Here is a 14115-nt window from a genome sequence, read left to right as displayed (position 1 = left end):
CGTCCCTCAGCTCCGCCCCGTCCGGCGCCGTTCGCCACCGCCCTGCAGCTCTGCCTCGCCCGGCTCCGTCTGCCACCGCTCCGCAGCCTCGCCCCGCTCCGTCTGTCGCCCCTCAGCTCTGCCCCGCCCTGCTCCGTCCGCCACTGCTCTGGCCGGACGCCGCCGCCGCTCCACCGCTCTCACCGCTCTCCGATGGCGCCGAAGAAGACGCCGAAGGGCAAGTCCGGCTTCTTTGGCGTGAGGCAGAAGCCCTCCGGTAACTGGGGAGTGGAGTTCTCCGATGCCGGGAGGCGTTGGTGGATCGGCACGTACCCCTCCGCCCACGAGGCCGCGTGTGCCTACGACGTGGCGGTGTGGCGTGCCGGGAGGCCTCGGGTGCACCTCAACTTCCCAGAGATCGAGAGTCGGGTGGAAACGGAGATGCTTGTGCCGCAGGGCATCAAGATGAAGGAGATCACGACGAAGAAGAAGACGACGAAGAAGCCGTCGGTTGTCGTCAATGCCGACGAGACCGACGAGGAGGCGATGGCGAGGTTTGCTCGGGAGCATCCGGTGTACGTCCAGGCCGAGCTGGAGCACTACTGGAAGCGTGAGGCGGAGCAGAAGAAGAAGGAGGACGAGGCCGGTCCCTCGACGGTGATCCCCATCGAGTCCTCTTCCGAGGAGGACTGGGCAGACTTCTCGGAGGAGGAGGAGGAGGAGGGGTGCGACGACCCGGAGAAGGACGAGTTCTGGGAGCAGTTCCGCAGCTCCGACGATGAGGAGTAGTTTATCTATTAGTTTGAATAAGTAGTAGTTGAAGTTCATGTATGAAACTATGTTGAATTTGATGTTTGAACTATGTTGAATGGACTAGTAGTTTGTCGTTTTAAGAAATTTACATCTTCATTTTGAACTATCTATTGGAGTTGCTCTTTTGGACAATCAATTTGGATCATCTGTTGGAGTTGAGCTTTTTTCGGAGCTCCAAAACGCATTTTTTTGCGGTCCAAATTTTACATCTTTGGTTTTGGACCGCCAAATTTTGGACCATCTATTGAAGATGCTCTAAAAGGTGAATGAGACAAAATTATATCTCATCTACTCCTAGATGAGTTCTAGCAAAACTGAAAAAAAATATCAAATTTCCCCTCAAAGCACGATGCCACATGCTACACGTTACCCAATCCACCACAAGCCAAACACATACTCAAGTTAGATGCGAGAGACCATCTCATACCCACCTGATCTCTTCCTCTGCCAAGGAAGCGAGGCGCCGGCTCCAAGCCGTTGCTGGAAGAACAAGAGGGACGCCAGCAACGCCGCTCCGCACAATATAACCACATCCCACGCGACGCCAAAGAGATCGCCGCGAGGGCTCGCGTATATGTCAGAGGGGCTCATACTCGGCACGTAGACCCGCCTCCTGACCACATCATACACGTGAGGCGCCACGCGGATCAGGGTGCCACCCATGTAAAACCACCGCGAAATCGCTCGGACTTTGGAGCCTGACAAGGACTCGTTCAGGATGACCTGAGGGAGCAGGAAGCCGTCCAGCATCAGCCCCGCGTACCACACGACGTCGTCCCACGGCATGGCCGCCTCTCCACCGATGTGGCCCTCCCTTGAGGTGCGGATGTTGATCGCGTGGACGGCCGCGGCCATGACTCCTCCCAGCAGGTACAGCGGCAGGCACACCTTCAGCACAGCCCTCTCCGAGACGGACGTCGTTGCGGGCTCGCTCTGGCCGGCGGCCGGTCTCAGCCGACCAGCCAGCGCCAGGTGAAGAAGGCGCAGATGCAGCACGAAGGCGACCAGCGCAGGCACACTCATCATCACCTGATTCAGCTCGAGCCAGCCGCTCGTCGAGTCAAGAAAGTACTGGCTCCTCCTGCTCATGAAGATGACCTCGAAGCTGAGCACCAGAGGGGCAAGGTGCCCCAGGGCGAGGACGGCGAGCATGGTGATCGACGTCGCCGCAGCGGCCTCGGGGTTCTTCTTGGCGTGCAGGATCTGCAGGGCGGCGAAGATGCACGACAGCATCGTGGAGGCCACGAGCATGATGCTCTCCATGTCCATCCTCGATACCGCCTCCGACAGTTGCTCTGTGTACATCCCGTACAAGGTGATGTTCATCGTCTCGAAGAAGAGACGGTCGGACCTGTCTCTGAGGCTGCTGATCGCTCCGCCGCCCCCGAGCCCCTCGAGGTCGAGGGAGGCGAACTGCACGGTGACCAGTATCTGGCAGTCCGTCGAGCCGTTGCGCCGTTGACAGCCAGCCATGCTCAGGATGCCCCTCTTGGGATCATACACACCCTCTGCTGAGATCGAGATTCGCCGTTCTTCCTCCGGCCTGTAGGAGTAGGACATATTCTTAGTTGGACGGACCCAATTGTCTGCTGCAGCATCACAGTGTAGATCGTAGCTGATTCTCAGTAGATCGTGCTCCGTGTCACCCACCGCAGATCCGGGGAGGGAATCGTCGGCGGACAACCCATCCTCGTTTACAATCACCGAACCAATCGCGACCGGGTAAGCTTCTCCCCGCCTCCCCCTGTTTGCCACGAAGAAATGGAGCCTGAAGTCATGGTAAGCAGAGTTGCTCGGGACCGGGAACGATCCTCTGATCTTCTCCTTGTTGATCTTCAGATAATGCTTCTTGGCCACATCAAGCATCGTGTCGTTGTAGCTGTACCTCACGTCCGAGAGGTTTCTTCTGCGGTCGTGGATGCTGAAGGCCGACATCACGTCGGTCCTCCCATGAGCCGGGTTCCGGAGCGCGCCGGCCACGACGCTCCGCTCGAGGATCGTCCACTCGGCCGGGAGCCAGAAGCTCAGCTCGATCCCGCACTCCCGCACCGCCAGAGTTGACGGCGTTGGCACGGAGCGCGACACCCGGCATGCTCTGAGGCAGAGCATGTCCCGAGCCGAGTCCCAGTGCCCGTCGGCCACGACCGCCTCCTCGTCCACCAGGAATTCAAGCCGACGCCCCTCGTCCCCGGTGTCGTTGGAGAACACCACGTACGCGCGCACGGCGCCGTCCGGCGTGCACTTCATCCTGTTGACGTGCATCCGCGGAAGCTTGGCCGGGGAGCCGCCGTGCTGATCCTGCAACCTGTACGAGGTCACGAGCCGCTCTTTCAGGTCGTCGCACACGAAGCTGCCGCCGTCGAGCTCCTGGGGCGAGCCCCTGGCCGGCCGCACCGGTGGGCTGCAGGTGGGGCGCTCGCCGTACTCGTAGTCGTCGCCTTCGGCGTACGCGAGCAGCTGGATGGCCCCGAAGCCGGAGGAGCCATCTAAACTGCCGTCCACGAAGGGATCGGCGAGGCTGGGAGGACTGGGGACGCGGAGGTGGAGGGCGACGTCCGCGTACTGCTTCACAGATCCGTCGGCGGCGGGTTCAGTGCCCGTCCCGACCATGCAGAGCTGGAGAGAGGCGGAGGAGTAGTAACCGTCGAGGACGAAAGAGATATACGCGGGGATGGTGTAATTACCGCGGTTTCCATGGCTCCGGTGGTACTCTCCGAAGCGGGGGCCGGCGAGGGTGAGGGTGGCGGTGAGGTGGAGGAGAGCCGGGTCGGTGGTGCGGACGGCGCGGTCGGGGAACAGGGAAAATGAGCGGTAGCTGCCGTGGAGGTGATCGTCGGGGGAGAAGAGGCTGCCCTCGCCGCCGGAGAAGTAGCCGTCGTATATCTGGAAGGAGCGGGCGAGCGAAAGGGCGTCGTCGGCGTCGGTGTGGCGGTCCGGAGCGGGTGCCGGAGTGGGGCAGATGGAGGAGTAGGAGCGGGTGGAAACAGCGGCGGAGAAGGTGGCGGTGGACAGAAGGAGAAGCAAGATGAGGTGGCGAGTGGACAGGCTAGGATTCTTCAGTGGTGGTGGTGGTGGTGGTGGCGCCATCTTTGGTAGACGGAGCTGGTTAGCCGGGGAGGAAGGAGGTCACTCATATCGCGTTTATATTCACCCCAGTGTTTACTAGTGGCTGCTGCTGTTGCAAGATGGAACGTGGAATGGCTTGACTTTCCGATCTGAATCCTCTGATGGCTGTCTGATGATCTGATCTGATCGTGTCCTGAATCCTGAATCCTGATGAGTTCCCGTGCTCGAGGTCAACCCTTTCCGTCTTCATTGACCGAACATGTGGACTGATGGTGCCAACCAACAACGCGTCCCAACTCCCACGTCCAGACATAGTAGTGCATTTTGTAGACGAGATGACTAGATGCCCTGTCACTGGGTGATCCTGGACAAGCTTTGTCAGCATTCAGCAACGCCGTCGGAGTTGCAGCCGCAGGTCTGTCGTCGGAGCAACAAATGGACTTGGGAGGCGGAGCCCGTCTCCTGGTGACCCAAGACCGTCCGTCCGTCCGTCCATCTTTGGTGATTCCATCCGACGGCGGGCGTATTATCAGCTTGCTGTCTCTGCAATACCTACTCATGATTTTGCTGGTTTTCTTCATCTCTGTTGAAGACGAAGCTCGCATTTGAGAGAGCTTGCAAACTTGCCCGATGATGAGCAACCTGACAAGCCTCGTGCTGGGTGATTGGTGCATGGCTGTTCACTTTTACCCACTGTACCGCATTCTGCACAGGTCGCCCAAACTGAAGGAGCTAAGTTTGAAGCTTGATATGTTAATGCTTACTAGATCGGTAACGCGGCTTGGCGCGAGGGTGCCGGTCCCTATGTTATGGTCATGTAGGTAATGCAAGCGCGAGGGTGCCGGTCCCTATGTTGTGGTCATGTAGGTAATGCTCAAGTTAGTAGTAATCTTAACATACTTACTCAAACACGATATAACAAAATAAAAAAAGAAGAAAATTTCACATATTGTATTAGGAAAACATTATATAGTACAACAACACCATGAGATTATCATAAGGCAAAATCAAGTTTAGCGCGTTCATGAGATAGCGAGAGCCTGAATGTTTACAAAATCCACATACGTCAACAACGACATAATATAATTAAAATAGAAAACTTTACATATAGGCCATTTCATTATTTATAAGAGATAAACAAAACATATAGTGCCATATCAGAACATTCAGTACCATGACAAAATAAAGGTGATTAATATACATGTCAGAACTGAGATTCTCCAAATCCCATGTCTCAGTCGTGAAATAAATTCTTCATCAAATTTGAAGTACTACAATGGGCAAATAATCACTGTCCATGTGAGGTACTACATGCCTTCGTTTTGATCCATATGAACTGAATTTCTCTATTAAATACTCACAGTTCATATCAGTGTCCAACCTTGAAAGCAAAAGGTTTCAGTTCTCATCGAAACCACCCCATTAATAATTCAATACATCAGTTCTATCTTCACTTTGTCATACTAAGTAAGTACTAAGACCCTTATACGTATGTAAGGATAACTTGCATCAACCGCTACTGCAAGCCACATGGCGGCTGGCTGGAGACCCCATCTAGTTCCAGCGGCAACCTGCAAGTCAATAAAATGGGAGGAGCAGCTCTATGAGAAAGGTGAACCTCGATCAGCGACGTGAGTAGCAAGGTGCGCCCCTCCCAAAAATTTCACATGTTGCTTAGGTCTGGATAATATTTTAGAACGTAGATGCAATCCGACAGGGAGGCCACAAGAAAACTATCTATATCTATCCTTGCAAAAATCTATTATAAGCTTCGGTGCACTTAGAGAATTGAGGATCTTTCTTAAAATTACATAGCAACTGACAAACATATAACATCAAATGAAAATCCGATTCCCCGATTCATCAATCCAAACAAACATGTGGACTGGTAATCAAACAGTAGCTAGAATCACAATAATTTGTTGTCAAGACATAAAAGTAACTACCAGTTTCCAAAACCCCACTATGTGTTAGTAAACATATGGTTGTCACATAAGAGTATTTTCGGCACAAGGAAATAAAAAATATTTACGATTGTGTCGTTATGACCACATCAATACAAGTTATACAACAGATATTCCAACCCCAATGGGGAATTCACAAACAATTTTCCCATAAAAGGTAAGTATGGGTAAAAACAAAAGAATTCATGGTTGCTTCAATTGTTCAATTGTTTAAAAGAAAACAAAAGACGCAAGGAATTTTATGGAGCCCTTGATCGGGGTTGAAACTTTTAAGCCTCGTGTTCCCAAGCAATTTTTAAAACCTTTAAGAAACTATCAGCTAGAGAGTAATACCTACACTGGCCAATGATGATACGGTTTCCTTCCTTGACCTTGAAGCAAGGAGATCAGTAGTGTGCCTTGGCGCGAGGGTCCCGGTCCCAACGTCGTGTCCAAGCATATAAAGATCAAACAGTTGGCATGCAATGATCCAGCGTGCAGAGAAAATATTTGCATCCATGCGATAAGATATATATCACACTTGAGTTGTTATGATTACTTAGGAATTTGGGTTCTTACTTTTCCTGTAGAGGCCTTATATCCTGAATAGTTCAGTTTAGCATTCCAAAAGGCTTACGATTGTGCAAAACTTACACAGCTAAAGGGATCATATAAGCACAAACCAACACGAGATGCAAACAAACAAAGGCATGATGATTGAGCCTCAAAAAAATGATATAGAACCATACAAAACTCATTCAATCTAAGCAAATGGCAACCATAAATGCTTTGTTTAAGCGCTTGAGCAATACGCATCTTAAGCAATAAGTGTGGGAGTGAGAGAGAGACTGTGCTCATGTACGTATCCTAAGCAATCGTTCTAATTTTAATCTGTCAATGAGTTTTATATGGTCCATCCTAAGCAATCAGTCTGGCCATATTAACCAGAGCTAGTATCAATTTCAAGAATATTTTTTAAACAACAGGTGGTCATGTGCACTGTTAATTCTAAGATGCCTTATGGTGTCTAGAAATTCATGCGCTTTGATCAAATAGAGATAATATTGCAAGGCAAAACATGAGGCAATGATTGCAAAACTTAACCAGAAGGTTTACTGCAGAAGGAATAGCAAGACAAATATATGGTGAATAGGCGTATCTCGCATGTCATACATTACACAACAATATGTAATAACCTTCTGATTAATCACAGTGTCGATATATGGCTAATGATCATCTAACACAGAGTAGCAACATGTGATAGAAACAGGAAACTCTTTGATGCCGAGTGTCCTGAGAGCCACTACAACCAAATTTCTGTAAATGTCTTCTTCAATTAGAAGACCACCATAAGTATTGTGTATCAGTTAATCAATATTTAACCTAAGTTACATGTCCCGCAAAACAAAATCTTAGTTACATAAACTTATTTAACTTAACTGCAATAGATACACACATGTGATTTCTGGTGATCGTTGAACCTAGTTCAAAATGGTACATTTCACAAAGTCAGTACCGCAGTAATTCTCATTAGGCAAGTAAGTGCAACTGAAATCATCCCTCGGGTACTAAAAGGTATAGCAAGGGCAATGTGACCATTTCCCATCAGCACTACCAACTCTGAGTATTGGACCCGAGCAAAAACATGACTTTCCCTCCCTCTCTCTCCCTCTCTCTCTTTCCCCCTCTCCCTCTCCCTCTCACTCTCAACCAAATATTTATTCTAATCCATTGCACACAATACAAAATTACTAACGACCGTCGGATCCAGGACATGTAGGTGGGTCAATGCTTCAAGGATTAATGGCTTGTGGTAGTGCTACCTTAAAAAAATGAGACAAAATGAACTGCAGGAGTGACGGCCATTCCTATAGTCCAAATCACAATGATTCCACTTAAAGAAATATGATACTCAAAGCTCACAGTTTGTGCTATCTAATCTGTGAGATTCTCCCAGTGAAAACTGCATAACTTCAAAGTAAATGAAAAATATCACTAAATGTGTGCTTGAAAAATGACAAAGCTCACAGATTTAGTTTAGATTTACCTAAACTAAATGTGTGCTTGAAAACTTAAAGTAAATGAAAAATATCACTAATAATACTACCATATGACTTCTTGATCAAAATAAAAAAGAATGGACAAAATATAAGAAGATTCATGTACCAAACAGAATTGGGGGTCTCCTAGTCCCACGTCAAACATTCAGTCATAAAATGTATTATTTATCAGGTTTCCAATATCATAAGGGGTTAACAATCAAACTGTCAATGTAAGTTACTGCATGCCTTTCTTTTGCTTTATATGAACTGAATTTTTTTATGAAATACTCGCAGTTCATAACAATCTCAAACCTTAAAAGTGAAAGGTTTCAGTTCTCATTCAACCACTTGCTTAGTCATCCACCACATATAAGTTACGTTTCTGAACAATCGAACACGAAACAGAGAAGAGGGAGGAGGAGCGAGCTGTGGTGAGCTAGTTGTACCTGCTTGAGCTGGCCCCTCCTCTCGGAGAGGACGACGATCTGGTCATTGAGCATCTTCCATGGTGTTGTCCTTCAAGCGGATCTTGATGATGTTGATGGCTTACTTCCTGCTGCCAGCCAAGTGACACCCCTTCAATGCTGAAAAAGTACATGGAAAAGCAATTACAAAAATATAGTAAGAATAAAAAGAACTTCCTAAGTGTTATCTTCATAACCAGCAAGAGAACTGAAATGTTCCACTTTCATGAAGCTGAGAAAATTTAAAAAGTACAGCAAAGGCATAAATGGAGCATGACTCTGAGCAAAATGTACAAAAATACAGAAAATCTATTAGGTGGCAACCATGTGGACCGAGGAAGTAACTAAGGGACTAATTGAACAAAAAACAATTTAAAGGGGAACCAACAAAGTAATCAAATAAAGAACAAATTATCACATCACTAAATGTGTGCTTGAAAAATGACAAAGCTCACAGATTTAGTTTAGATTTACCTAAACTAAATGTGTGCTTGAAAACTTAAAGTAAATGAAAAATATCAATAATAATACTACCATATGACTTCTTGATCAAAATAAAAAAGAATGGACAAAATATAAGAAGATTCATGTACCAAACAGAACTGGGGGTCTCCTAGTCCCACGTCAAACATTCAGTCATAAAATGTATTATTTATCAGGTTTCCAATATCATAAGGGGTTAACAATCACACTGTCAATGTAAGTTACTGCATGCCTTTCTTTTGCTTTATATGAACTGAAAAAAATTTATGAAATACTCGCAGTTCATAACAATCTCAAACCTTAAAAGTGAAAGGTTTCAGTTCTCATTCAACCACTTGCTTAGTCATCCACCACATATAAGTTACGTTTCTGAACAATCGAACACGAAACAGAGAAGAGGGAGGAGGAGCGAGCTGTGGGTGAGCTAGTTGTACCTGCTTGAGCTGGCCCCTCCTCTCGGAGAGGACGACGATCTGGTCATTGAGCATCTTCCATGGTGTTGTCCTTCAAGCGGATCTTGATGATGTTGATGGCTTACTTCCTGCTGCCAGCCAAGTGGCACCCCTTCAATGCTGAAAAAGTACATGGAAAAGCAATTACAAAAATATAGTAAGAATAAAAAGAGCTTCCGAACTGTTATCTTCATAACCAGCAAGAGAACTGAAATGTTCCACTTTCATGAAGCTGAGAAAATTTAAAAAGTACAGCAAAGGCATAAATGGAGCATGACCCTGAGCAAAATGTACAAAAATACAGAAAATCTATTAGGTGGCAACCATGTGGACCGAGGAAGTAACTAAGGGACTAATTGAACAAAAAACAATTTAAAGGGGAACCAACAAAGTAATCAAATAAAGAACAAATTATCACATCACTAAATGTGTGCTTGAAAAATGACAAAGCTCACAGATTTAGTTTAGATTTACCTAAACTAAATGTGTACTTGAAAACTTAAAGTAAATGACAAATATCACTAATAATACTACCATATGACTTCTTGATCAAAATAAAAAAGAATGGACAAAATATAAGAAGATTCATGTACCAAACAGAACTGGGGGTCTCCTAGTCCCACGTCAAACATTCGGTCATAAAATGTATTATTTATCAGGTTTCCAATATCATAAGGGGTTAAAATCACACTGTCAATGTAAGTTACTGCATGCCTTTCTTTTGCTTTATATGAACTGAATTTTTTTTATGAAATACTCGCAGTTCATAACAATCTCAAACCTTAAAAGTGAAAGGTTTCAGTTCTCATTCAACCACTTGCTTAGTCATCCACCACATATAAGTTACGTTTCTGAACAATCGAACACGAAACAGAGAAGAGGGAGGAGGGGCGAGCTGTGGTGAGCTAGTTGTACCTGCTTGAGCTGGCCCCTCCTCTCGGAGAGGACGACGATCTGGTCATTGAGCATCTTCCATGGTGTTGTCCTTCAAGCGGATCTTGATGATGTTGATGGCTTACTTCCTGCTGCCAGCCAAGTGGCACCCCTTCAATGCTGAAAAAGTACATGGAAAAGCAATTACAAAAATATAGTAAGAATAAAAAGAACTTCCTAAGTGTTATCTTCATAACCAGCAAGAGAACTGAAATGTTCCACTTTCATGAAGCTGAGAAAATTTAAAAAGTACAGCAAAGGCATAAATGGAGCATGACCCTGAGCAAAATGTACAAAAATACAGAAAATCTATTAGGTGGCAACCATGTGGACCGAGGAAGTAACTAAGGGACTAATTGAACAAAAAACAATTTAAAGGGGAACCAACAAAGTAATCAAATAAAGAACAAACTATCACATCAAGATGCTAACAATACATTTAGGGAACACTACAATAGTATAGAGGACACTTAATATTTAGGGAACTAAGAGAGTGGAAGATCTGAGGCGGCAAGGAATCATGGGATCCTATCTTTCCCTCTATACTTTTGTAGAACCAAACTGTAGCAAGAGATAAGCATATCTTGGGATTACTTGGTAGAAAAAAGTACAGGAATGCACTGATTGTCACTATAAGTATGGCCATGTAAGGTTCATCATTATCTTCTTATTCTGGTAGTGATCCTAAAACAATCATTATATTAAGCATGGCTGATAATATGTTCCTATAACAGGTAGCAACATAAATGACTCAGCATTCGGTACATGAGAGCTAAAGCAAACTTACAACAACATCTTGCATGATTTTAGCAGCCTCATCGATCTTTTGCTGCTCCTCTTTGATTTCAGCAACTTCCTATAAACTGGGAGTACAAGAGAAAAAAAATTATGGTGCATGACTGATCTTGCTCCCTGTTGACCGATTTCATATGTGTGGTATAAATAAAGAAAGAAAATATTATAGTTTGCACTGAAAAAGTACATTAGAAACAAAGCATGATAATATGCACAAACCCTAAGGAGGGCTAAACATGGGAGGATATATATCTAGATGTTAATTGCTCATCGTAGCGCATTCTTGGACAAAGAGCTCTCGTTAACAATAACATAAATATTCTCGAGGAAATGCTACTACTCTTGCAAGGAGAAAAAACATGTGAAACAATAGCGCAACCAAGTGTACCTTGAGAGGGGCTAGTGCTTCGGAAGGATGCAATAGGGATGTCGATGTTTCATATTGTGCTCATCCACCTGCAATATACATGAACCTGAATTACATAATGCAGAGAAACAAAATCGTAATTAGGCCACCCATATATTTCTCAAAGACATGGTAGACTCGTGTAGTGGGTCTCAACCTGGAGAAATTATCAAGCACCCAACTTTTAAGATGCAACCTCGTGTCAGAAAATGCTTTCATAATAGTATGGTGGTCAGGAAATCTTTAACAGAAATTGCTTCGATATTAGTCTGGCTTGGAATCTTACCAGATGAGTGGAGATTCATGTACGTGGAACTTTATATACATCTACACAATCATAAGAATTCTCAATTAACCTGTCATGCCACAAAAGATGTTTAATTAGGTGCTAAATATATGTATCATCAACTGCCAATTGTGAGCCACAAGCCAAGTAAAAGGAAAAGGCTGACAATTATAACCACCAAATAGGTGCAAGCATTTCTAGCCATAAAGCGAATGATAATAACCAGGATAGTTGACAAATCACAATAGACAAAGTAAGGGAATATTAACAACCAGAAACTTGTGGGATTCACCACCACCATCGCTCCAGAGGCCCCAATAACTAAGCTATAAAGGCTCAGGACATGAACTGATCAGTTCCAACCCGCAGCTCAGTGATCTCCATCAAACTGATGGGGTACTACCACGAGGAAATCGAAGCAAGTGGGTTACAACTAACAATAGGAAGTCGAGCGTAATAGCAAGCACTGGAGCAACCGAGGCACGAACCCGCGAAGGCATGCACACACCCCATTGGGCCCGCATCCCCCGAAGAGCTATTCGTTACCACTCATGATGCCTCATAATGCATTGTCTATGCACTTCAGTGGGAACCCAACATAACATGTGTCAGTTGTTGAAACAAAAAATGCACCAAAAGATGTTCAACTTGAGCACCTTCTTTCTATAACATGGCATATACTCCTACAGAACACTGATTTGCAGTCAGTCAAAGAATGACACACAACACATAACTAACTACAAGGCTAGCAGCAACATTTGTTCCTGAAACAGATCGAAACACATCAGAGAGAGAGAGAGGAGAGGTGGCGGTGGCAGATCTGGCCGCCGCCTGGGGAGAGGCCGACGGTAGGGGGAGGGAGAGGGTGCGGTGGTTGGGGCAGGGACGACGACGTGGGGCAGGAGGAAGCCGCGACCGCGCGGGAGGGAGAGGCGGCTTGGTCTCCAGTACAAGCGGCCCGCTTCGCTCGGCCTCCTCCCGGCGATGGTGATGGCCAGTAGTGGCAATGGCGATGACGGCGGAACAGAGACCGGGGAGGGGAGGGGAGTGGCAGCTGGAAAGGGAGGGGAGGAGCGAGCACGGGAAGGCACGGGGATGGGGCGGCTAGGGTTCTAGAACGGGGGCGGGTGTGCGAGGAGGAGGCAGCGGCTAGGTGGGCTCGATGTGCGCGATCTCGACGTCAGCGCCGTCCTCCTCGCGCTCCGGCTCAAGCTCGGCCATGGCCGCCACCGCGCCCCGGCTCAAGCTCGGCCATGGCCGCCACCGCGCCCCGGCTCAAGCTCGGCCATGGCCGCCACTGCGCCAGGATCTGGATCCGGAGCGCCCTTCGACCCCTCGGTGCGCGCTGCTTGCCGCCGAGTCTCATGGGAGTGGTCGCCGCCCCGCCGTCTTCGGATCCGGCCGCCGCCGCCATCTCTATTCTTGCCCCAGGGCTGGGGGGCTCTGTTGCGGCGCATCTGGACGGTGCCGGAGCAGTGGATGGATGTCGATGGCGTGGTTCGAGGCGGTGGGTTGCGGTGGCGGCGGCGGCGACGATGTGGGCGGGAGGAGAGGAGGCGCGCGGGAGGAGAGGGAGGCGCGGGTGCGGGAGGAGGAGGCGCGTGGGAGGGGAGAGGAGGCCGCGGCTAGGGTTAAACACAGAGCGCCCCTCTTTTATACCCCCCCCCCCTACACGAAATGACCGAAATGCCCCGGTGGGGGCATGGTATTTACATTTTAGTGCCATTACTATTCATTCCAGCAGTATCCATCTCAGATCCGACGGCGCAGGTCATCTGAGAGCTTGATCCGACGGCCCAGATCCGATCAAGCAACCAGATCCGACGGCCATGAATGCCAAATGGTTGTGGTGCGGGATGAGGAGCTTCTATTCTTATCTATGGTTGTGGTGCGGGATGAGGAGCTTCTATTCTTATCTATGGATGGATTACTCCTACTCCCTCCATTCGATGAAAAGTGTACATGGACGCGACTAACTTCCAGTCGACCGGACGTTAGCGACAGATCCGCATGATTCCCCTTGATGGCTGAAACAACGCTCCACCCGCTATTCCTGTTCTCCCCTGATTGATTTACTGCACGATAATTAAAAACGCGATTTTTTTGCCAACCTATGTCGGGGTGGAAAAAACAAGCCCAACTACCATCACACCAACCTAGTTTGTTGTTCATTAGGTGAAAACGAAAGTCTTTTAAACTCCTTCTTACAACTGTCATAAGAAAAACGAAAGCTATTTTTCTGAAAAAAAATCAACTTCGTCAATGAAAGTTATCGGGGGTATATTTCATCATGCCCTCCCTCCCCCACCCCCCACCCCGGTTGTCAAAATTATTAGGACCGGGGTACATAAGTTATCAGGTCTGTGAGACGTGTGAGTTCCCATGCTATTAACATGAAAGTTACAATGGGTATATTTTATCACCCCCTCCCCCGCCAAAGTTACCAGGACCGG

The 14115-nt window shown here is 47.4% G+C and overlaps 3 protein-coding genes across 6 annotated transcripts; 1 reads left to right on the top strand and 2 right to left on the bottom strand.

The window, feature by feature from the left end:
- The first annotated feature begins 192 nt into the window (after nucleotides 1–192).
- Nucleotides 193–768, top strand: LOC119335866 (ethylene-responsive transcription factor 2-like). The gene has a single exon (XM_037607920.1). It carries the CDS (start codon nucleotides 193–195, stop codon nucleotides 766–768), a length of 576 nt encoding a protein of 191 aa, XP_037463817.1.
- A 188-nt stretch (nucleotides 769–956) lies between these two features.
- On the bottom strand, nucleotides 957–3916 carry LOC119335573. Its single transcript, XM_037607685.1, has one exon. It carries the CDS (start codon nucleotides 3877–3879, stop codon nucleotides 1195–1197), a length of 2685 nt encoding a protein of 894 aa, XP_037463582.1. The 5' UTR covers nucleotides 3880–3916; the 3' UTR covers nucleotides 957–1194.
- Nucleotides 3917–5033: 1117 nt separating this feature from the next.
- On the bottom strand, nucleotides 5034–13277 carry LOC119337601. 4 transcript variants are annotated; one of them, XR_005163422.1, is made up of 7 exons: nucleotides 11663–13277; nucleotides 11359–11426; nucleotides 10963–11038; nucleotides 10158–10295; nucleotides 9225–9362; nucleotides 6156–8427; nucleotides 5034–5429 (listed from the first exon to the last, which is right to left on the bottom strand). XR_005163422.1 is itself a non-coding variant. In XM_037609763.1 (7 exons), the coding sequence occupies exons 3-7, from the start codon at nucleotides 10992–10994 to the stop codon at nucleotides 5375–5377; spliced, it is 501 nt and encodes a 166-aa protein (XP_037465660.1). In that variant the 5' UTR covers nucleotides 10995–11038; nucleotides 11359–11426; nucleotides 11534–13277; the 3' UTR covers nucleotides 5034–5374. The 4 variants fall into 4 exon arrangements, 2 of the variants coding, with proteins under 2 accessions (XP_037465660.1, XP_037465659.1); XR_005163423.1 differs by having other exon boundaries at nucleotides 6160–8427; XM_037609763.1 differs by having other exon boundaries at nucleotides 8290–8427; nucleotides 11534–13277.
- Between the last annotated feature and the right edge of the window lie 838 nt (nucleotides 13278–14115).

This window comes from Triticum dicoccoides, chromosome 7B (assembly GCF_002162155.2).
Source record: "Triticum dicoccoides isolate Atlit2015 ecotype Zavitan chromosome 7B, WEW_v2.0, whole genome shotgun sequence".
Taxonomy (NCBI): Eukaryota; Viridiplantae; Streptophyta; class Magnoliopsida; order Poales; family Poaceae; genus Triticum; species Triticum dicoccoides.
Note: the sequence above shows the minus strand (reverse complement) of the source record. Positions and strands in the feature narration are given on the sequence as shown.

Bases quoted from the DNA above. Each gene is read 5' to 3' on its own strand.
- LOC119335866 (XM_037607920.1), top strand. From the start codon at position 193: ATGGCGCCGAAGAAGACGCCGAAGGGCAAGTCCGGCTTCTTTGGCGTG.
- LOC119335573 (XM_037607685.1), bottom strand. From the start codon at position 3,879: ATGGCGCCACCACCACCACCACCACCACTGAAGAATCCTAGCCTGTCC.
- LOC119337601 (XM_037609763.1), bottom strand. From the start codon at position 10,994: ATGAGGCTGCTAAAATCATGCAAGATGTTGTT. The intron at 8,428-9,224 runs GTACAACTAGCT...GTACTTTTTCAG, and splicing joins GGAGGGGCCAGCTCAAGCAG to CATTGAAGGGGTGTCACTTG. The intron at 5,430-8,289 runs GTACAACTAGCT...ATTGACTTGCAG, and splicing joins GGAGGGGCCAGCTCAAGCAG to GTTGCCGCTGGAACTAGATG.